This window comes from Gobius niger, assembly GCF_951799975.1.
Source record: "Gobius niger genome assembly, chromosome: 17".
NCBI lineage: Eukaryota > Metazoa > Chordata > Actinopteri > Gobiiformes > Gobiidae > Gobius > Gobius niger.
The window spans coordinates 17,331,429-17,355,481 of NC_136868.1; the positions used below are offsets into that span (position 1 = coordinate 17,331,429).

The window sequence follows — 24,053 nt, forward strand, 5'->3', positions numbered from 1 at the left end:
TGAAATTATAGGAAGATGGGCAGTGGAGAATTTTTGGAAGTAAAATTTAGAGTCCTACCTTTCAGCTGAGGAAAGTAGAGGAAAAGAAGCAGAAGATAAAGGCAAGAAAGGGTTAAAAGACACTTCACATCACATTGTTTCTGTCTGTATTTATAGAGAGTTTTTCTATGACCCGCATTTGTGTGTTAATAGAATAAAGGTCTATCTAAAAAAACACACACACACACATCAGCAGCTTAATTCAAGCACCTTTAAGTAATTTAAGAAGAAAAATCACCATCTTTTTCCAATGTTTTGTTTTCAAAGAGATTTTTCCTCATAAAAAATCTACCCGCCCGGGGTTTTGTTTTGTTTCATTCACGCACGTTTGAGAATTATGTGATTGTTTTCCTCCAGCCGATGTATGAGGTGGTGCTATCGCTCAGATCGCCTCAAACAAAATTAAAATGGTGTCTCAGTCATCCAGGTTGTTATTAAAACAAGACAACCTTTTCACTTCTTGTGAGGTTATTGGAAATCACTGGAATTTCACCATCCAGGCCCTCGTCTGTGTCTGGTGGGCGCGACAGTCACCAAAGACTGCCAAGAGGAGGCTCACTGGATGGAGGGCAAAACAGTTTGTCTTGTTTTAAAGAACTAGGTAACTAGTTTACCTTAATAAATCATTTTCATAGTGTTAATTAGTGTGTTAATTATGGGATGATTTCATCTCCCTGCCTCCGGGTCAGAGGCGCAATACACACTAATAGAATCACGAAGAAGAAGCTAACAGGCAAAGCTAACTGTGGGCTAGTGCCACTTTAGCCACGTTTGAGTGAGTCTCCATTGTGTCATTGAGTTGTGGCACAATGCACAATATCCCTCTCTCCCTTTGTCTTTTCTGTCAGCGTAGTATTTACTCTTGTACAATTAATGAGTCAAATAAACGCAACACGCTACAACACCTGCAGTGGCGCTTCTGGCCTCTAGGGGCATGATACTGAGATATGTTCTTACCTTAGCTTAGATGAGTTGATGCGTAACTGCGTGCGCTCAGTCACGCAAATGTTGTTAGCATTTAGCCTCTCCCAGCATTATAGGTATAGCTCCAAACTGGGGTGATGTTAGAAGCTACCAAGCTGTTCCATGTTTTCCCAATTTAAATACAGTTACATGAAAAGTTACATGATCCAAGTATATTGTAACTATATTCATAATATATGCATATGCATAATAGGAGCACTTCAACTTAACTGCGTGGAAAGTGCTCCTAAGGTGTTTTTACGCCTTACAGTATAGTACCCCTTTTAATCCACTTAAAAAATCCACATGGTTAATTTTGTGTTAGTAGACTTGGATTGTATAACTTTTTACGTAACTGTAGCTTCTAACTTCACCCCAATTTGGAGCTATACCTATGCTGGGAGAGACTAAACAACCTTTGTGTGACTGAGCACACGCACAAAGACCAGACAGGTACGCATCAACTCGTCTAAGCTCAGGTAAGAACATACCTAAGTATGGAAAAAACGGGGGCCTATTCCTTTGACTCCCCAAGATTGACTCAATAACTATGTTCCTGTGGTGGGCAGCGACTTTTTTTTTACAGAAAATGCTTCACTCCCCTCTGCACCGTCAGAGCATGTCACACGGTTACCGCCTCTTCTAATCAACCACACATATAACAAGTAGCTTGATGATTTCGTTTTTTTTTCTTTTATCTGAAAACGTTTTGGTAAATACAGGTTTGCCATTAGAGTGTAAAAAGATATGCCTCGCTGGCTTTCCCTCCAGACCTCAGCCTCTTCTGTAAATAAACCATTGTTATTCCAAGCCACTCGCTGCGCCGCTCATGCCCACCGTGTTTGCTTTGTCAGCCATCGCACCCAATACAGGCACAACCACGACTTCAGCGCAGAATAAATATCATCTAAGTTTTGAATGTTTTTCCACACAAGTGTTTTGGCAGAGCAGGGAGGAGGCCAGACACACTGAAGTTTTAGTCGGTGTTAATGTAAAATCTTAAGAGTTGGATCGTGGATTAGCTGCATCATTTGTGGAAAGACTGAGAGGTGCAAAAAAAAAAAACCCAAAGTATTAAATAAACATAAGTCAATATCAAACTATTTTTGATGCCCAAACGTCTATAATTTTAGATTTGTTTCATGATATATGTATAATCAGTTCTGAAAATGTTTAACAGGTACACAGTGCAACTTTACCTCACAAATGTATTAATGCAATGTTAAGGTTTAATGATTTCTTAAGGTTTGCTCGATCATCCGACTGTTTGGCCATAAGGTGGAGATCAATTTGGTGCAAATGGTAGTGATGTCTGACTCAGTCTTTCCTTCTTCAGGTCAGGAACAGGCTGCACTCTGTCAGGCCCTGTGTCCCAGTCCAAAAGTGTGCCCAGAGAGGCTCGTGTTCAGTGAGCGATGGCTTTACGACCTGTGCCGCATCAAGGCCAGAGCAGAGCGCGCTGACTGACAGACTGAAGTTGTCAATACGTGGAAACAGGCTTGGGCAGGAATTTAGCTTGGACGAGTGCGGTGCAATTAATCGAAATTCAACTACACTTACAATACTGCATCCATTGATTACAAAATAGCACAGTTGAGAAGAAAAATATACATATTTTGCACTTGTGTTCATGGAAAAGTAAAAGAAAGTTTTTAAGTTGTCTCATAATCGTTTGAATGATTGTGATTTCTATTTTTTCTTTTCTTTTAGCAGCCGCGATCCTTTTTAACTTATCAAAATATAGCTATTTTAAATTAGATAATTGTAACAGATCATTATTACAAACACAAATACTATGTAAGGGATAAACTGAAAGTGTTCATTGGGGCCTGTTTGCTTATTTTTTTAAGTTCTGGGCAGGAGTTATTTCACTTTTTAATCTGTTTTACCTCAATTGTTTATCGTTACTATGGAAACAGCTGTAGCGGAGAGAACATGATTTAACTGTTATTTAACTATTGCCGGACTAGGTCTACATTATCACTTTGCAACGGACACCCTCCAGCCAATCAGAATCGAGTATTCACCCACATGGTACAATCTGTATTATTCTAGACAACACTCACACATAGACAAATCAACTTTAAAGTGGTCTATCTTTTTACGCATTTTTTATAAGAAGCTATTTAATTCTCCATGATGAAGGAATCTGTCTGTTTTGGTGTTTGCATGTCCACACACAGACCACCCAGAGCAATGGGTCTGAAGTGTGAGCGTGCTGGGGCTGACCGTGTCCAGGTGGGTGCGCTGGTGCTTGGCGCGGTCGCTGGAGTTGCTGAAGGCTTTCTGGCAGCCCGGGTGCTGGCAGAGGTACGGCTTCTCTCCAGTGTGGCTCCTCAGGTGGATCTTCAGGTTCTCCAGTCGGGAAAACGCCTTGTTGCAGCCTTCAAACTGGGGACAAGCAATAACATAACACATAACATAAGTTAATGGAAAAGTAGAGGCACGTACAGCAGCTTTTACTTTTCACTGAGGAGCTTTTACTTCTCAGAAAATGGTAATTGCTTGTGTTTGTTGACAGAAATTGCAGAGCAAAGTGGAGAGTGGCACAGTGGCTCTAGATGTAATGCATAGCTCAAGTGTTTGTGTATGGTACATTCAGCTGACAAGTGGCAGTCAGTCTGAACAAGGCCGCAAAGAACCATCTGATCCCGAGCACTCAGCCAATGAAGACCACAGATTTGTTAACAGGTGAATAATTAATGATGCCTCTCGCGTATCCACTTCTGCTTTTAGGCAGAAAACGTGGCTGATAAGGGGATGAGGCAGACCTCCTGCAGAGCTGCTGTGTAAGGAGTCACTTAAGTGCATTGGGGATGTCCAGAGTACAGTGACAGCACTAGGTCTGTATCAAATCTGCTTCACTGATATGTTGTTTTACTTTTAGACGGCAATTTAAAGCAGTAACTTGTTTACCTTAATATATCCTTTTCATAGTCCCTCTACGGGTAATACAAGTGTTAATGGGGTGATTGGGGGGGGGGGGGGGGGGGAACCACAATTGCACCTTTGCTGCCTCCGGTTCGGAGTCACCAATACACAATAATGGGATCACGAAGAAGAAGCTAACAGGCAAATCTAACAGTAACAGTATTTACAGCCAAGTTTGAGTGAAAATTGTGTAACTGGATGTACAATATCCCGCTCTCCTTTTGTTTTTTCTGTCAGCACAGTATTTACTCAGTATTTAATCTGTAACATGCTACGACATCTGCAAAGGGCACTGTAAGAGCTTTTGTCTCAGATAATAGCATGTTTTTATGGAGGTTGCTCTGCATATAAGTCACAGGTTAGATCTGAGCGGTGACTGCACATTGGTCCAGTGTCTGGTGCTCTGGTTTCCCCTGTCAACCCCAAACTAAATCCACAAACTTATAGCTCAAGGTCTGGAGATGCTGTAGTGAGGCGGCCCACTGCTGTGGACAAGTCATTCCTCTGGCACGAAGGATGGGTCTGAAGAAGATGTCAATAAATAAACTTAACCACCTCCTTAATTCACTGTTCATTTGTTTGGATGGAAAATACAGTAGGGCTGGTCAATAAGGAAAAAAAAAAAAGAATCCTGATGATAGATCTTGATTCCAAAAAAACATGTAACTGATTCATGAACTCAGACATACCGTTTATACAAACATCAGCTCAAACAAAACCAAATGCTTTCCTCCAGTTTCATTGAATTCACAAAAATCCTCCATCGTCCAAACTCCAAAACTATAGGTGCTGTTTCTTCCAAAGAAATGTCTGTAAACCTTGCGATTACAAAGTCCCATGACAATTATTGACATTGACCAAACGAGAGAGTGCGGTTTCAATTCAATTTTGATTAATATCTCAGCCCTGAAACTGAAAATCCTTGTAAAAAGCAAAGATGACGGTTGTTGTAATAAACTACGGTCAGAGCGAGCCCCACCAAGTCCGGGCCTATTGTCCGGTGACCTTTAGTGCAGGCGGCGGCAGGTCGGGTTACGGAGAAGGAGAGAGTGACACCATTCTTCTAATGGGCCTTAGCTTCACCTGCGCTCACTGCTCATCGGCTCATCCTCCTTCATTCACTCTCGCCGCAGCTCGGACTCTATTCACTGTGGCTCCATTTAATATAGAGGAAACCTAAGCCTGTCATGGTAGATCCGTGTTCTGTGACCGGGCTGTCTATGAGAGTTTTAATGTGGCCAATTACAGGGAAATAGCCCGCAGCAGCACACACTTCTGCAGGAGCGTGAACTCATACTTGTGTATGTGTAACCAGGACTGCACAATCTAGTTACTGCATTAGACAGTGTCTATCAAGGCCAGGATATTAATCACAATCAAAATCACAATTTGAACTGCAAATCAAGCAAACTTCAAGATAAGTAATTATTATTATTATAATTGTGCATAAAACCTGCTAACTCTGCAGGGTCAACCTTTACAAATTTAGAAGGCACATCTAAACCCAATTGCACCATTTTTCCCCCCGAAATTGATCCGAATTGAAATACGTACAGTAATCAAAGAGGAACAAGATTAATCTTCCTTTTTATAGTGAATAGCTGTTTGTATTGCACAGAGGAGCATATAAAGCATCTATAGCATCTACAAACACTGTGCAGTTAAATATGATGTATTCTACCAGAGATTGCTGCTGATTTAAGTATTAATAAGCCCTTAAAGGGACTATAAGGAGTTTAAAAAAGTAAAAAAAAAAAAAAAAAATGCAATTTCCTCCCCCTACATATGCCAGCCATGTCCTAATGTGTAGAATGAGCTCAGACCTGTTCACCACAACTGCCTCTAAAGTTGTTACTTCGGGTCCGAAGTGCCGTCATGCACTATGTGTAAGACCAGAGGTGGCAGTAGTGAGTATAAAATGGCCAACAAGCGTTTATTTCCCTTTCTCCAGTTTGGCTTTACCCAAATCTAAAACTTTCTGGACTGGAGAGCAACAGAATAACACCTCATTTGAAAGCTAAGGTCTATAAAAGTGACCCTAACTGTTCACCTTTAGTCACTTTTTTATTGTATTATTGTCACTTTTCTGGTACATTTTTGTCACTTATTTGCTTCGATTTTGTCACTTTTTTGTTGATTCTTTGTTTCTTATTTGTCGTGTTTTCGCATTATTTACATGTTTTTGTGATGTTTTTGTTGCTCTTGTCGCTCTTTAGTCACTGTTTCGTCGTTCTATTATGGCCTTTTCATCACTTTTTTTGTTGCTTTCCGGACGGATTTTTGCTACGTTTTCATCCCTGTTATTTTGACACTTTTTCCAGACGCTTGTAGATTTGCGTAAAGCCAAACTGCAGAAAATGTCCTCAGTCCAGGTGGGGGTTAAGAGGTTAAAGCTAAAATTATAACCAATCTTCATTTATAGTGTTATCGATTTTGTTTTAGAAATAGTGAAGGAAATGTTCTCTGTCCTTTACGACCCACTTTTGGGTCCACCTGCCCCCTGTACTGTGAGCCTGCCCCTGCTCTCCCTCATATAATCTCTCAACTGTTTTATGATTCAATCTGAGGCCAAAAACTTTAATATATTTTCCATATATTGTCAGTCCTATCATTATCACCCGATTTAAAACTATTTCACATCATTAAACACTGCATATTTTCTCATATGAAACAGCCATAAACGAACGCTTCGGTTGCCGATGAGAAGACTGATAATTTATTAACATTTAACATTCGGGGATCAGGCATTTGTTCAGAAAACACACAATGAAGCAGCGGATAGGAATGTGTAGTGAGAAAAAAAAACACATCCCAAGCTTCCATCAATACACACCTTTACTGTCTGGCCTCTGCGCACAGTCATGGAAAACAACTTAAAATGTCACACCATGTTATACTGCGGAAATATAACTTTAGCGAGTGCCGCCAATCAAATCAAAGTCTGCATTGAAATGAGAGAAACAGCGAGGGTGGGAAAGTATCATAAAAATCCAGAGAAGAGGAGTCCACGCTGACCGCACTAAACAAACAGCCATTACTAATGTGCCATTGGTCTGCAGATGGACAATCACTTTCCACGGATACCACACAAATATGATGTTAAAGTGGACGGTATTTTACAGGTGCTCAGCAAATAAAGGGCACTTACTGTACTTACTCCCTTTCAAACTAATGCCTGAATGTGCAGCATGAACCGAATCCCAAAAATAGGCTTCACCAGCAAACAGACTTGCTAAAAAAAAAAACTAGTCAGTCTCACACAAGCAGATAGCTGTAGTGAGCCTGACACCTCACAGGTCTGATGTTGTCTTTCATATTATCAGTGAAAACAGTTTAGACAGCGCTAATCACATTAATGACTTTAAACGTGTTTAGTTTTCCTCTCACTGCGACCCCGCTCTCTGCTACAAGCCCCGTTTAACACCGCTGCGCTCTTTAGAGGAGGGGGTCAGCGCTCTGCAAACACGGAGGGTGACAGCAGCGGGGTCCTGACACGGCTGAAGTCTCCGCCGGACAGATGATGAGGTCTACAGTGAGCGGAGGAGAGGAGAGGACGAGGAGCGTTAGGGGGCCTGATGCTTCGTGGGGGAAATGACTCCTGACTGGCAGCTAAAGACCAAACAGTGCTGGAGCTAAAAGGTAGCAGTGTGCGGCTCTGCTCACATAGCGGCTCATTAACGGCCTTGCAGGAGCTGAAACAAGCGAGCCGTTACCAAGCACTGAGGGGGAACTACACGCCTGGTTTAACCCTCTAATACACAATATGAGGGAAATGGACAGCTGAATATCATCTCACTGGGTCATCACCTAATGGAGTCACCTATTAAAAATCAATCAGACTTTATCTCCTGATAGTGTATATTAAAGGCGGACACAGATTATAACTGTTATCTTTTTCACTGTGCAGGAATCGTTGGCTTGAATAATGATAGTGGGATGAAATTCAATATTAAACTGCAGTTTCAGTCACAAATCTTCATGCTGAGGGCTCTTCACAGAACGGGCTGTCTGGTGGTTTTCTGTTGCGATTTGTTTTACCAAATACATCCAGACTTTGTCACTGCCAAGTCTAACAGACATGACGAGCAGCGGGGTTTTAGTGGCAAATGAAAACATGTCAAATGAAGTGGCAACACTGAAAAGCAGCTTGTATAACTTTATAAGGATATAAAAGGCCTTGAGTTGGTTTATCACAAGGTGTCTTTCTCTGCTCTGACCAATGAGGAAACCACCAACACTTCAGTGACTGTGCAGAGCGGAGCTGCGGATGGAGAAACATGTGCGTTTAATCTGCCTGCCTCTAAATGCCCTGTGGCAACCACAGCAAAGAGCGCAGAAACGTAAATGGATGAAATTATATCCATATGAATCAGGCAGACAGCTACAGAGAGACAGGTTTCTCATGCGCTTTGTCAGGTTACAAAATTAAACACAGCTTGGCTCAAACATTCACATTACATAGTTTACACATATCATTTCCACTGTGGAGCGAGACTCTCTTTGCAGCCAAACTCATCTGTCAGGAACAGGCCTCATTTGAATCAGACACGAGCGTTTTTTATAACAGGAGAGCAGAGATTGACTCACACCCACTTAATTAAGATTCCCAGAAACATCACACTTTCATAAACTAAAATTATCTTTTAAATATATAAAGTCACTTTTAGCAGTATTTCCCACAAGGGTAAGGGAGTGTTGTCCAGATGAGCATGAACAGGCTGCAGCAGTCAGCGAGGGGAGGAAGCACTCATGTAAATGACTAAAGAAATTGTTCTTAACAGCCATTTTGCACTGATGCCGGAGCAGTTATGGGGCCAGATTAAAAACCATGGATGGCACAACAGGAAGCAGAGCTATGATGACTTAATGACGCTGCTGTAATGAGCGTGCCCAGCTGCTGCAGCACAGTGAGATGAAGGAGGAGAAGTGCAGAGATGGAGGAGAGCCTGCTCCAGCAGAGGCCTGGCACACACAGGACCAGTGAGAACAACAGCGCAGTCAGGAGCTTCATGGAAGCACTTAACCTGCTGCAGTCAAATGTCAGCAGCCTGCATCACATTAGAGGCTAAGATGTGATTTCCTCTCGCTGAGCCAGCCCGGGTTTGCACCGGGATGAGAGGGGCAAAACAGGGTCACGTTCACAGATACACTGGTTATCATGAGAAGAGTATACGTAGTATAAGTTTGTCTGTTTGCCAATACGACCGCTGCACTTCTCAAACACTCAAATGATATGCATGAGACAAATGGCATTTGCAGTTCTGTGTGTATAAATGCACATAAAACAAAATAAAGCTTAATTGTGTATAATAAATGTTGCTACATAAGTTGAATCTCTCCTACGGCGCCAAATTGGTTGAAATAAAGAGTTACACATTTTGCATGACAGTACCAGTACTTTTCTCTTAGAGGGAAGCTGAGGCGGAAAAAAATACAAAGGGAAATTGAATGTGAAATCCCCTTTCAGACTGAATATGAGTAACTATTGTTCTGGTTTGATTGGCTCCAGTCGGCAACACTAAACAACAGTTGGTGGGGGAAAAAAGTGTATTATTATTATATTATTTAAAAGTATTTGCACCCAAACGACCCTACTTTGTATGGCTTTTTATCCTAACAATACTTTCTGCATATAATAGCCAATTAGAGGTCAATAGAGATCTCCCAGTGCCATGCCCATTAGTAAGTATTAGCATTAATTATAAACCCATTCAAGTAACGTGAACCTGCCACCAAATGGACAGAGAGCCCGGGTTATGCAATGAAAAACCTAAACATGATCTGGCGCCCGGACTGGTGTTACTGGCAGGCAATACGGGATCCAGTTTGACGAGGCACATCCACTGACACCAGCGCTTCAATCTGTCCAGCGCCTTTCACTCTCACCTGCCTCCTCCCTTCGACCCCCCATTGGCTGAAAGCTCCTCCGCCTACAACACACAATGGGCGCTCGTATACCTCAATGTGGATTTTATATCGAGGCCATTAGGGGATGACAGATCCACTGATGACACAACAATGGATTTAAGATTTGACCGTTCTGCTTTATGGCCTCTCTTTGGACTCAGGCAGATAATGAAGAAACAACGTGGTGCTTGACCTCATCGGTAATACAAGCTTTTTATTGGACCTTTAAAACCATCCACGACTTTCTCAGCCTCTTCTGATTTGAAGTGTTTCTCAGAGTCTGTAGTTTTCATGCCATGCAGCCATGGTCGACTGCAATTTCCTCAAGCCCTATGTTGAAAACTGTTCATGCAGAAAATATGTCTTGTTGCTCACTTGCAATTTTCTTGGGATTTTGTGGTCGTCTGTGATGGAGAAACTAGACTTTAATTGCTGCAGGTCTGGAGTGGTCGCTTTGGCGAAACCACCTGATCCATTCAGATCCACCACTAACTCCTTCAAATACTGCTTTTAGTCAAAACATGTTTTATGTTTTTGTTAAAAACTGTGAGCAAAGGTGAAGAGAGGGTTTTAATACAGAATCGGAATTGAAGAGGCGAGTAATAACACCCCCTGCTGGTAACAGTGGGGTTTTGAATACACAAAAATTGGGGCTAATACTTTTACACTTTTACTTACTTTTTAGAAAAGTAGGTAAAAAAGAGACTAAATAATGCAAAAATATATAACTTCTAAAGAAATGTCAATAGAATCCAAGGATGAAAAGATGTTTAAGATCTGCATCTGATCTCGCAAGAAGCAGAAACCAAACTGAATATGATTTAGCATTTAGATCAAAAGCCACTTTTACTCAAATGTTTATCTCAAGTGAATTCTCAAAAGATTTGTTCATTCATTAATGCTTTTTTAACTTTGACATCACCTGAATGTGGCTGAAAAAAATCGGGATCGTTTGTAATGTAATGTGTGAAGGCTAAATGCTAATGGCTATAGGAGAATACTCTGAACAGGCTAACACTCGCCATTTCTCATTTTTCTTTTAATTTCTCAGAGGAGCAGCTCAAGTAAACACACATTTTGAGGTATTTTTCACAAATGACAGAACCCATAATGACATAGGCTTGTATTTTACTCTATTTTTTAGGGGTGAAATGTTACACCGAAATTTGCCTTCATCTATGTCACTTCCTGTCAGAGTCCAATCAGGAAGTGAAACTATAAACAAAAATGGTCCAACTAAAGAAAACTGGGTACAATCTTAAATATAATTGTGTTAACTATATTTTAGAAAAAAATTGTGTGTGTAACGCAATACCTTTCTTTTAGTTTGAGGTAGCATTTGTTACACTTTTTGGGGTTCCCTGTCGTCTTTATTGCTCTTTATTGGACAGGTCAGCACAGTGTGAAAGGAGGTGAAGGGTGGGTAGAAACATTAGGCGATTGTCAGATCTGGGAACCAATTTCACAAAGCTGATGTCAGAACAGTGTCCAACATGGCAGCCTCATTCCCTGTGGTGGGTTTCTTCAGTGGGACAAGGCCTCGTGGAAGGCCCAGGGCACGCTGGTGGGACTATGTCTCCGAGCTGGCCTGGTGTCACCTCAGGGCCCCGGATAAAGCAGATGGATGGATGGATGGATGGATGGATGGATGGATGGATGGATGGATGGGTTTCTTCAGGTACTATGGATCATCAACAATTTTAAACTTTATTTAGTTTAATTGAAAAGTTTTTTTTTTTTTTAAACCCGGTTCAGTCCTGATTTCATCCTAATCGAGGCCTGGTATTTTCAAGGTCAAATATGTTCTGAGGTGGAACTTGGAGTGAAACGTTTCTGAGCCACTGCACAGTTGTTGGCGCTCTCATACATTATCAGACGCTAAAGCCAGAAAGACGTCAAAATGAGTCAGCTTATGAAGAACATTAATCATTTCAGCTATTTGCTTGCACTAAATATAGGCTTCAATTTAAATTCTAGTACAGCACTGAGGCATATTGAATAAATATATTTGTGGATTCAAAGTGCTCCCTAAAGAGCAACATTGTATTTTTTTTCACTGTCTTCATTGTCCACACAGAGCAACAGTTGACACAGCTGTCTAAAGCCTCACGTCTGCTTTAGTGGCAACCCAATAACTCTGACGTGACAACAAATAAACATTGCAGAAGGCTCTGGAGCTGCCAAGCCAAATAGCTCAGCGCCAGAAACGCTATAGGCTTCAGACAGAAAACATGCCAGTAAAATTAAACAATAGGTCACAATGACATTTGAATCAACACGAGGACTTGGAAAGGGGCGAAGGGGAAGAGAGCGCATTTACGCAAGCCCTTCTGGAGCCACACCAGACCACGAAGCCTTATGGGTAAGAAGAGAGAAGAATGTGGCGAGGGTGAGGTGCCAGGGTGCCCTCGGATTTGTTCACTCCACTCTGTGCCAGGTTCGCATTATCCCGAAGACACAGCGGGCATCAGGGTTCACTCTGCTTTTTTATGAATCTCAGACAAAGCGTGAGATAAACCCAGGCAAATAATGTCTTTTAAATATTGGAATTGGCCAAACACACACACACACACACACACACGTTCTTGCTCTATGCACTGGAGGAGAGGCGGGTTAAAGACAGGACAATTTACTATGCCATTCCTCAAAGTTATAACTATCCAGAATGCAGTCACTGAGGAAGTAGGAGAGAGTCCCTTTATGGGACCGAGCACATTTCCCCAGTCCGGTTTTACCCAAATCTAAAAGCTTCTCGACTGGAGCTTGCAGCCTATAGGCCTCGTTTGAAAGACCTACAAAACTGATCTAAGATTTTTCCTTGCGTTGTCGTCACTTTTTAGTTGTATTTTTGTCAGGTTTTTGTTTCTTTTCCCATCACTTTTTTTGTCATTTGTTTCGTTTTCGCTCTTTTAATGCTTTTTTTTTTGCTGCGTTTCCATCGTCATTTACATCTAATTTTTGACGCTATTTTGAAAAGATTTTCATTGCTTTTTGTTGTGTTTTTGTCACTTTTTCCATCAGATTTTTGCCTCTTTGTTGTTTTTTTTAATGTTTTTTGTCGCCTGTTTTGTCGCTCTTTTGATGCTTTTTTTTGCTGCGTTTTCATCCTTATTTATCTTTCGTTTTTTACGCTATTTTAAAGCGTTATTGTCTTTTCCATCACTTTTTTTGTCATGTATTTGTCGCTTTTGTTTTTGCGTTATTGATGCTTTCCCGACGCATCTTCGTCTCTGTTTTGACCCTTTTTTCCAGAAGCTTTTAGCTTTGGGTAAAGCCAAACTGGAGAAAAGGTACTCGCTACTGGTGGGAGTTAAAAGGACTAGATGCAAGTTGGTCATTTTATTCTCACTACTGCCACCTCAGGTCGCACATGTAACTGCAGCTTCTATATTAATTAATTTTACACATTAAGACATTGCTGGAACACGTAGGGGGAGGAAAATACTTAATTTTAACATTTTTAAACTCTGTATAGTCCCTTTAAGATTTTGCTAAAGATTGTGCCCTTTCTTTAGTTTGACCATTTTTGTGATGTTTATAGTTTCACTTCCCGATTGGCCACCGACAGGAAGTGACACAGATGAAGGCAAATTTAAACTGTTGCCATGCTAAGTCAGTGGGAAATGAGTGAAAATGCTATGGAACAACATTACTTTCTTCTATGTCACTTCCTGTCAGCAGCTTAAAGATTCAAATGCAAGTCACTTTTCTACCATAGGATCTGGCAACCCTACGTGTGGGGCTCATTCTTCATCATTCCTCTATGAATGTAATTGTAAATGTGAACAAATCAAAGCAAATAAATCAACATTATAATTGTGGGGGGAGAAAAAGAAACGATTTGAGCATGTTTACCTCCTGTCTGGACACAAATAAGTCATGTGTTGGGCTGAAATATTCATAAAAGTATTTTCTCTAAGAATAAGTTCCCCAGTAAAGAGAATTAAACCACTTCACTGCAGTTTAAGTGGACGAATGCTCTTTCCTGACAAGTGACTGTGGGTTGTTTTTCCACATTCGTTACTTCCAACACATTTTTTTGTCAGCGGTGATAAGCAATTAAGTTGAATGTTTTCCTATACAAATCTTACCAGTAAAGGGTCAACAAGTATGTTTTTCCTTGTCAATCACCGTAGTGTGAGTGCTGAAGTTTTATTTGTTTTCTCTGCGGTGATGAAAGCACGGCTTCCCCGCGACACAGACCAGTTTTCCCAGTTATGAGAAGCCGTAAGAACAAAGAAAAACAAACGGGATACGCTCGGACTTAAAGGCTTCTTACTTCTCCCGTAATTCTGCTCCTGATCCCGGCGTAAACCTTTTTACATCGATGTTGAAGTGATTCGGAGCTGAACGGACGCAATGTGAACCAGATGGGTTTTTTTTTTTTTTTTTTTAAAAGGGAACACAAGAAGTTAGCAGGCTTTTTCTGGAGACCGTTAGAAATCACTGGGGTGTAAAACGCAACCAGGGAGAGGTAAATCCCGGCTTAAATACCAGCCTCTGTGCGTTGCCAGATCTGCTAAGTTACACAATCATAAACAGGACAATAAGAAACCCGAACATGTCCTTAAACGTCCTCAAACGGGACCGCAAACCTTCCTCGAATTTGCCCTGCTCACTGCAATCATCACTCATTACTCTAGATGTGGCTTTGGTTAGAGCTTGTTTAAAAGGTTATACAGTAAAGTGCAAAAGTGTTAGTGGGGAGTGTAAAATGCTGTGAAGTGATTTAATAATGTGAAACTTCAGGTCAATGTCGGCCATGGATGGAATAGGACCAAGACGCAAAGATTAGTAACAAAAGTTTCCCATGGGTAAGATTAACCTTTTACTCACCACCTTAAAGTGCATATGACACATTAGACACAATTTTTGCTAAAACATAGTTAACATGATTATATTTAAGATTTAGCTTAAGATTGCATCCAGCTTTCTTTAGTTTGGACATTTTGTTTGTTTTGTTTCACTTCCTTATTGGACACTGACACTACAGGAAGTGACATAGAAGAAGGTAAACAGTTTAACTTTTAAGTCAATGTGAAATGAGTCAAATTTCTTCCTGTCAACATTTCTTTATTAAAATTTCTGCTTTACGGAAATAAAATGATAATCATGCAACTGATGAACCTGCAACAGATGTTATCCTTCTAAATAAGTCATATTTTCAAAAGCATTAAAACCTGTCAAAACTTTAACCAAGTGCATTTTCTCCAGTTCGACATTACCCACATCTAAAAGCTTAAAGGGGCTAGATGCAAGTTGGACATTTTATACTCCCTACTGCCACCTCAGGTCATACGTGTAACTGCACCTTCTACATTAAGCTCTTGCATGACGGCACTTCGGACCCGGATAAACATCTTTTTGAGTGACAGTGCAGGATTTTAGAGGCAGTTGTGGTGAACAGGTCTGGGCTCATTCTACACATTAGGACATTGTTGGTTCATGTTGGGAGAAATACATAATTTTGACATTTTTAAACTCCGTATAGTCCCTTTAAAGCCTTAAGGCCAGTGTTAGTGTAATGCCTCATTTGAGCGGTAAAACAAACGAAACTGATCTCAATGGATCTTCTTCCTTACGTTGATTCTATGTTGTCATTGGATTTTTGCCACTTCTTCATAGTTTTTCAGTCACTTTTTTGTGGCTTTTCATCGTGTTGTTGTCACATTTTCATCACTTCTTTTGTCACTTTATTGTTGCATTTTCATCCTCGTTTTCCTTTCGTTCATGTCGCAATTCTGACACTTTTTTCAAGACGCTTTTAGATTTGGGTTCAGGTGGTGCTTAAAAGGTTAAAAATACTTAATTCATGTTTGATGATACCTCATTTTCCTCAAATCTTTCTTTTATTTATTCATGTATTTTTTCATACTTAAATATAGGTTATGCATAAGTACATATAATATAATTTTATGTGAGCATTTAACACTACAAGCTTCACACTCAAAGACTGTTTGGACCGTTCCCTCTGCATCATTCGTCACTCTCTCACTTTGAGTTGGCCATGCACAAACCAAATGGAGGGCCTGACACCATAAACACTCACATGTTGGAAAGCCTCAAACAACCTGGGCTCAATACTGGAGATGTTTGTTGACAGAAGATTCAGCAAATGATCCAAATGCGCCTCGAATCCAACACATACCACATGGCTAATGCATAATGCTTCATGATGAATTCAGGACTAGAGCTGTGTCTTTTGGGATGACATCAGTGGGCTACAGTCGCTGCCTGGTTTGGTTTGGTCTGAACTGGCTTTGCTTACTCCAACCTTCACGACTCTTCTCTCAAACATCAAATTAAAGCCGGCAGCCGGACCACAGCACACCGCGGCGCATAATTTAAACTTGACACCCCGAGTGTAAACATGTCTTTCGCTACATAATTTATCCGTACTTCTCTTAGTGTTTATTTTGCACAGTAGCAGCCCAGTTTCTCCTATATATTAGCTCAAGACTGAGGCGGCGCGGGACTGGCGGGGTGCAGGCGTGCTCTTTGTGGCCTGTGGTGTTTGAGAGCTGGATAAATGTTTGACTTGTGTGCCCCTACAGTGGAAGGTGTGACAGCACTGAGCAGTGGACAGTGTGAGGGAGATGATGCCCGGCCAAAGTGACAGCTCTGCAGCATAAATAAACATCTCTGGAGGATCTCAAAGATTCGCTGAGCAGCACACACTGTGTACACTTATGTTAAAGGTGTATATAAAACAAGGCCGGTTTGATCAATGACGCTGAGCTGAGGGTAGAAAATGACAGTGTAACAGTATTTAGCACCACCAACTTGTTACATGTTACACTCTCAAATTTGGAAAAATAGATGAAATTGCTATTTTCTGATTAGAACTATAACTGCAATTCATTTTATGATTTGATTTAAGTTCAAACATGATTTAAGACTGAAATATGAACTGATCAGGTCTAAACTAAAGCATTAGCGGGTTTTATGTACAATAAGACCTCATGAAGACCCACAGTTTTAGTTTCATGGTGCAGAAGTAAGGCTTGGATGTATGGTCTTTGTTTAAAGTATTGAACATAGTCTGGTTCACTATGTTTAGATTTCCACTACTGTGGAATTTTTGTGGAGAGTCTGAAAACTATATATTTTTGGAAACTTTATGGTACAAGCAATGAGAAAAACAATGTTTCGATTTTCCCTTGTCATTTAGTAAAATCTGGAACGGCCAAATGGAATTTTCTGCCAAATTTGGTTCCAGGTGTTCCAGGCATGTCCTATTGGGAGGAGGCCTCGTGGAAGGCCCAGGACATGCTGGTGGGACTATGTCTCCGAGCAGGCCTGGTGTCGCCGCGGGGTTCCCCCTGAACAGCTGAAGTTGTGCGTGGATCGGGAAGTCTGGGCATCTCTGCTGAGACTGGAGCAACCGCGACCCAGCCCCGGACAACGCGGAAGAAATTGGATGGATGGATTTTGTAAATTTCCGCCAAACTAAGTTTTTTGCTCCACATATAAATGTTATTATCGCAACTTTTTTCACATATCAGAGCAAATGGAAATATTGTTTTTCTGATTGCTTATTTAAAGGGACTATACAGAGTTTAAAAATGTTCAAATTAAGTATTTTCCTCCCCCTACATGTTTCAGCCACGTCCTAATGTGTAGAATGAGCCCAGACCTGTTCACCACAACTGCCTTTGAAATCCTGCACTGTCACTCAAAAAGCTCGAGTCCGAAGTGCCGTCATGCACGAGTTTAATATAGAAGGTGCAGCTACACGTATGACCTGAGGTGGCAGTAGTGAGTATAACATGGCCAACTTGCATCTAGCCCCTTTAATAAAGCTTTCAAAAATGAATAGTTTTGATACTCCCGACAAAAATCCGGCGAAATTACATAGTTAACCAGACTAATACTTTAAACAAAGACTATACACCCAAAGCCAAACCATATCCTTGTGTTGTCTTCACCGCTGGGATCATTCCTAACAGGTGAAAAGGAGAAAAGCTGGGGCACTCAGGCAGGAATAGTTGTAAGGCCTTTATTTTACAAGGCTAATCCGTTTTTCACCTGCATTTTAAAATTCAGGTAAGTCCTAAAATGAGCAGTGAATCTCCTCAGTGTCTCGTCCTCAAGTGTCATCAGCTGGAGTCGCCCCCAATTCAAGGTCTATCAACATGACCCGGTTTAGACTAGGACAAATAAACCATGACCAAAGACTCACAAACATGACACAAAATAGAAGCAAACATTTGTGAAAGTAAATTAGAGCTGCAGTGGAGCGGCTCTTATCACCATGCCGTGCATCAGAAAGTCCCGCTCTGTATCTCGCACAAAGGCACATCAATAAAGCACATTCGATCATTTGTCTGTCCGCTGTAAGGTCGCCTGCTCAGGAATAACTCTGGCTTGCAGATACAGCATCCATTAATCAATCTAAAATATTTCTAGACTGACCTCATGCCGTTGGAGTTCATGTTTGGACGTTTGTATTCAAAGCAGCAACTAACCATTTCATTCATTGACGATGGAGAGAAAAAAAGTACATGACATAATTCTTGTTCCAATATTACACACTGCTTTTTCCACTGTAAGTAATAATGTTGGAGGTATTTTCTCAGAGCGAGTTTCTGCTTATCTTAAGAGTCAGGGATTATGATGTACATTATATTCCTGCCGTGCATCTTGAACGGATTAGTACAAAAGATATCCAATTTTCCAGATGCAGAGTCTATTAATAACCCGGAGTTTATGGCGCATATGTTGAAGAATGTCCCTCCTGCCCATCCTTCATCTGTTAATCTGGCGTATCTCCAAAGCACGGCGCAACCCTGCCTCAGTGGAGAGACCCCCTCTTCTCTGCGCATTTGTAAAGTGATCTGAAAAGGTTAAACTGATTACGTTTTTTTTTGGATGGGAAACAATTATGACACAATCTCTGTGCAATGTATAAGAGCCCGGGGTCGTCGGGTTTCCGATAGCGGAGCGTGATTAAACGAGGGGGAAATGGGGAAACTCAAAATACAGCATTCCAAACAAATGAAATTAGAGCGTATCACTGTAGAAAGTCCAGCAGCTTTGATATCTGGTTATCGGACGCAGCGTTAGCCCCTTGACCTGGCGGCGCGTTCTGCATGATGTTGTTGTTATACTATTATATGCACGTATTAAAGTGCGTCAAGTAAGTAAAAACTTTCAATCAAACATGTATTTTCATGGTCTGATCGTGGGCCAAAGGGGGTTATGACAAGGTTATGGTGTATAAGAAAATGAAGAAACTCCAAACGGGCTGTGAAAGAAAGAAAAAAGGTGTATTCACAACCATCTGCCCCTGACCTTAGAGCTACTACGTCTTTAAAACAGGTCTGTGCTCATCATGTGCTTCTACTTTATTATCTATTTTAATAGGGACAGAATAATCCATGGTTGTAATGTTTGATGACTAAACGTTGCGTGGGAGAGAGTGAACAGATGAGATTTGGGGAAGTTTTAATGGCAGGAGAGGACTGCGCTACATTAGTACAGAAGATTGACTGGAAAACTTTTACAGGCTGACAAGGAGCTGGCCTGATCTGCTCGACAAGGAAAACAAGCAAGACCCATCCATCCATTCCCTTTCACTGGAATGCCAAAGCAACAGCCGCAGAGCACGTCCAGCGGCAGTTTCATCACACAGGAATCACATGAGGATAGCATTGTGTTAGCGTTAGCATGACGACTGCACATGCTGCCGCGGCGCACAGACCTGGGGAGGACAGGCATTGGGATTATTGTTTGAAGAGATATCAGGATTAACTTGGATAGCGACTCACTTGCACAATCTTACATCTTTCAAATTTTGTTCTAGACTTTTGTAGTTAGGTTTTAAAAAAAAAAAAAGTAAATTACTCTGTCTAGGGTTGTGATGGAATCAACCATTTACTATACAAAGTAACAGGTGGAGTTTGGAAAATTTCGTGTTCAATGACGCTGGAGTGAAAAAGGTTTATTTTCATCTTGTTAAAGCCATATCTATTTCAAAGTGGACATATCATTTAAAATATGATTTGGGGGTACCGCAGCATCGATATTTTACATTTTAAAATTTGAAATGAAGGAGTGAGAGGAGTGAGAGGAGTGAGAGTTGGGCTCTGGAGGCAGTAATGGGAGTGACCTGTTGTAAAATAGGGAAAACACGATTTCACTCTCAGCTAATGCTAGCAAATGATGATGATCATGAGGAACACACTTTGAAAACAGAAATGCACACTTTGAAAATGTGGAGTGCTTTTTCATGTTCCCTGTATTAACTAATAAAATCCAGCAAAAAATCCAAATCATGCCCTTTTCTCCTTGCTGCCTTGAAGGAAGTTCAGCAGCATTTAGACAGCAACTAGACTGCTGAATGACTTTTTGCACTATCCTTTACCTTTACCTATTTTAACTTTACCTATTTATTTTCAAATAACTCTTTTATAAAATGTCAGTTTTTTAGAGATTGCAAGTACAAATTAAGTCTATCTATCTATCTATCCATCTATCTATCTATCCATCTATTTATCTATCTATCTATTTATCTATCTATCTATCTATCTATCTATCTATCCATCTATTTATCTATCTATCTATCTATCTATCTATCTATCTATTTATCTATCTATCTATCAAGCAATTTAGGGTTAAAAGAAAAAATAACAAGAGTTGTATGAATGCATTTACAGTATGACACAAAGTTTCTCAAAGCGCTACATTGTCGTCATTATTCAGTCACTCCATACTCGGTGATGGTAAGCGACTGTTGTTGCCACAGCTGCCCTGGGGTAGACTGACGGAAGCGAGGCAACCAGTCTGTGCCATCGGCCCCTCTGACCACCACTAACCACTCACTCACTACATTCACTCAGGCTTCCTGGTGTTTCCCAAACGGGCTCCCATCCAAGCACCGACCACGCCCTGCCCTGCTGAGCTTCAGAGGTCTGACGGGATCGGCCAGAGCAAAGGCGGTTTGGCCCAATGATATGTCTCCTATAATGTAACACATGCACACAGTGGTGCAGTGGTTAGTACTCATGCCTCACAGCAGGAAGGCCCCAGGTTTGATCATAGGGTCTTTCTGTGTGGAGTTTGCATAATCTCTTCATGTGTGCGTAGGTTTCCTCCGGGTACTCCAGTCTCCCCTACCTCTAAAAACATGTACAATAGGCCAGAGTGAATGATGTGTGTGTGAATGAATTAAATTAGCTCTGAGCTAAATCCGGCATATTTACAGCACTAGTTGTCTGTTCATTAATATGCATTGTCCCATTCAAATGAATTAAAAATGAAATGAATGGTGGTGGTCGTTGGTGCAGTCGCGCTTCTGTCAGTCTCCTCCAGAGCAACATACGTAGGTTACCACCACCATGTGTGGAGTGAAAGAAGTTCAAATCCCCTAAACTGTGTGAAGCGCTTTGGTTGACTCGTGTCCTGTGAAAAGCACTATAGGCATCCATAATATTAAAAATAAACCTTTAATCAAACACTGAACTTGTTAAATCTATTTTCTATACCATATTATCACCCCATCTTACCGAACTCTGCAGCAACTAAGAACAATATTCTGAAGTGAATTTTATGTTTTAACAAAGGACACGGGTTGGAAAAAGCAGTGAAATCATTGCAGGGCACAGTGTAATGAGAAGTATCACATGAAACAGGTAATTTTGTGCTAATTGATGGCCCTTGTGTTTGTGGTTTGTAAATGCTTCAGACAGGCTTCAGGGCTGGAGGCTGCTGCAGGTACCAACACATTAATATCAACGTCAGTCGGCGGCCGCACAGAGCCCAGACAGCTCCAGTTTCAGCCGCATTCAGAGGAAAAGTCGGGTCATGTGCCGAGCCTCGCTTTTAATTAGCTAATGGCACTCCCAGTTTCATCTCCTCCACGTCTGAGCTGATTTCTCACAAAAGACTCCATTTACTCCGCCATTTTGACCGTCCAAGCCTCGCCGTCTGCAGCGGAGGGACGTCGGCACTCTCTTCCAAAAATCAGTCTAGTAAATCTAAATATATATGTTTGCTGGTTTCACACCGGCGGAAAAGGAGGAAATTCCATGATCTACCTTTTTTCCAGAAGGAGTCGTCATCCAACTTTCCTTCAACAAGTGCTTTGATTGAGTGTGTCAGCGATGATGTGTCGTGTGTCTGTCTGCAGAGTCTGGACACGGCCCGTTCAGGGGCTAATCCTGACTGTATTTTAACATTTTAAATGACTTTCACTGTCAGGTGTCCTTGCAGAGGCGCCGTCAAAAGAATTAATTATTATGGGGAGACACTGCACTAAGAGTTTGACTTTATATTTTCACTCCTAAAAATAAAGACAAACCTAATAAATAATTTCATACATATAACAGGGCTACACAATGCAAAAAAAAACACACACACAAAAAACCCACAACAAAAAATCAATCGCAATTTGTGAGAATAAAAAAAAAAAATCAGGATTAAGTTTGTGCACACTTTAAACATATAAGAGCATTAACTACTTACAATAATTACATGCATTTGAAAGTAAGTAAGTAAGTCTAAACAATAGAGTTAGCTGGTTTTAAACATAAGACTATGATATTTAGGGGGTCATTTATCAAGACAATTGCTTCATTGTGAGTGCAATGTAAATGGGAGAATGTTACATGGGTAAAAAATGCATGAATCATGGCGATCTATCTATCTATCTGTCTGTCCGTCCGTCCATCCATGTATCTATCTATCTATCTATCTATCTATCTATCTATCTATCTATCCATCCATCCATCCATCCATCCATCCATCCATCCATCCATCCATCCATCCATCCATCCATCCATCCATCCATCCATCCATCCATCCATCCATCCATCCATCCATCCATCTATCTATTTATCTATCTATTTGTCTATGTCCTGCCTAAAGAGCAGCAGTTTTTATGATCTGCTTATTACTATCATTGGAGGACTTCGCACATCAAATACCCAGGGCAGGTGCGCAGGAGACGAGGAAGCAGCCCATGTCACATCGATCAGGAAAAATCCCACACACACTGCCAAACCTGCAAAAATATATTTTATTTTACAAGGACACAAGTCAACGTTTTGCCTGATGAAGGAAAGGTCATCGTGCCGAAACGTTGACTTATGTCCTGATAAAATAACATACATTTTTCCTGATCCTTGTTACTATCATTATAATGGCCGTTTTGATTGGATTTATTATCATCGTTCACAAAACCAAAACAAAAGTGAGAAAACATTAATCTGTTCTTTTATAGAGCCATGAAGCACAAAGGATGAGGATGAATCAATTAATATACATCATCTTATGCTGTAGTATGTGATCGTAGAGTTATGCAAAGTATCTGACAACATGATGGTCATGTGCAAAGAATTAAGGAAGCCACGGTGGCGCAGCGTTTGATTCCCACTTGGACGGGGCCTTTCTGTGCGGAGTTTGCATGTTCTCACTGTGTAGGTTTCCCTGACCACTAAAAACATGTACAATAGACCAGGATGAATGAGAGTGTGTTTGATGACTGACGACTGTGGGACAAAGGATCCAAATTAACCCAGGGTTGCAATTCGGTGTGGCGCGTTCATTAGCATGCACTGTTCATACCAAATAAACCAATAAATACCTAATAATTATTAAAGTACAGTCACAACTCCTCCTGGTTTGCTTGTTTTCCTCTATAATGGGAAATTGGTGCCGTTGCCAACAAAAACGTATTTTACAAAAAGCCAATAAAGCATGTATATAGAAGCCTGAGTCGCGTAAACCTCTCGGTGCAGGGACTACATGAGATTTTGTGCGTGACCTTCGGCGCTCGCAGCCTACAGACACATCAAATCCACTGGAGCGACCTCTGAGAAAACAGAACAATATCAAAGTCTGGGACTATGTCAAGGCTGCGCTCACTGGATATATTTTTAATATTTATGCAGACACCAGAAAAAAAATGTAATAAACTAAAACAACAAGTGAATTAAGCATGAAACACAACAGGATATTGCAGCGAGATTATATTGCTTCCTTTTTGCCTGTGTCCCTGAGCGCTTGCACGCCCGACACAACAGCCCTGGGCCCATTTTAATTGGAAAGGGAACAAGCGTCCATATAAATAACTCTTAACCAAGACATGCACATGTGTATAACTAACCGCCTTCTTAAAGAGAGGTATTTCTTAAAATATTAGTCAGTGACAGGCTCATGCGGGGCTCGGAGTTCGACTTCTTTGTTGTGATAATGACTTTTTCCTGCCAAGA

At 41.0% G+C, this 24,053-nt stretch overlaps 1 protein-coding gene across 1 annotated transcript in view; it reads right to left on the reverse strand.

The window, feature by feature from the left end:
• The window catches only part of glis1b (GLIS family zinc finger 1b), a 70,389-nt gene that overhangs the window by 23,291 nt on the left and 23,045 nt on the right, over positions 1–24,053 (reverse strand). The window contains exon 5 of the mRNA XM_079574476.1: positions 3,232–3,393. Within this exon, the coding sequence (XP_079430602.1) occupies positions 3,232–3,393 (162 nt within the window). The remainder of the gene's footprint in view (positions 1–3,231; positions 3,394–24,053) is intronic.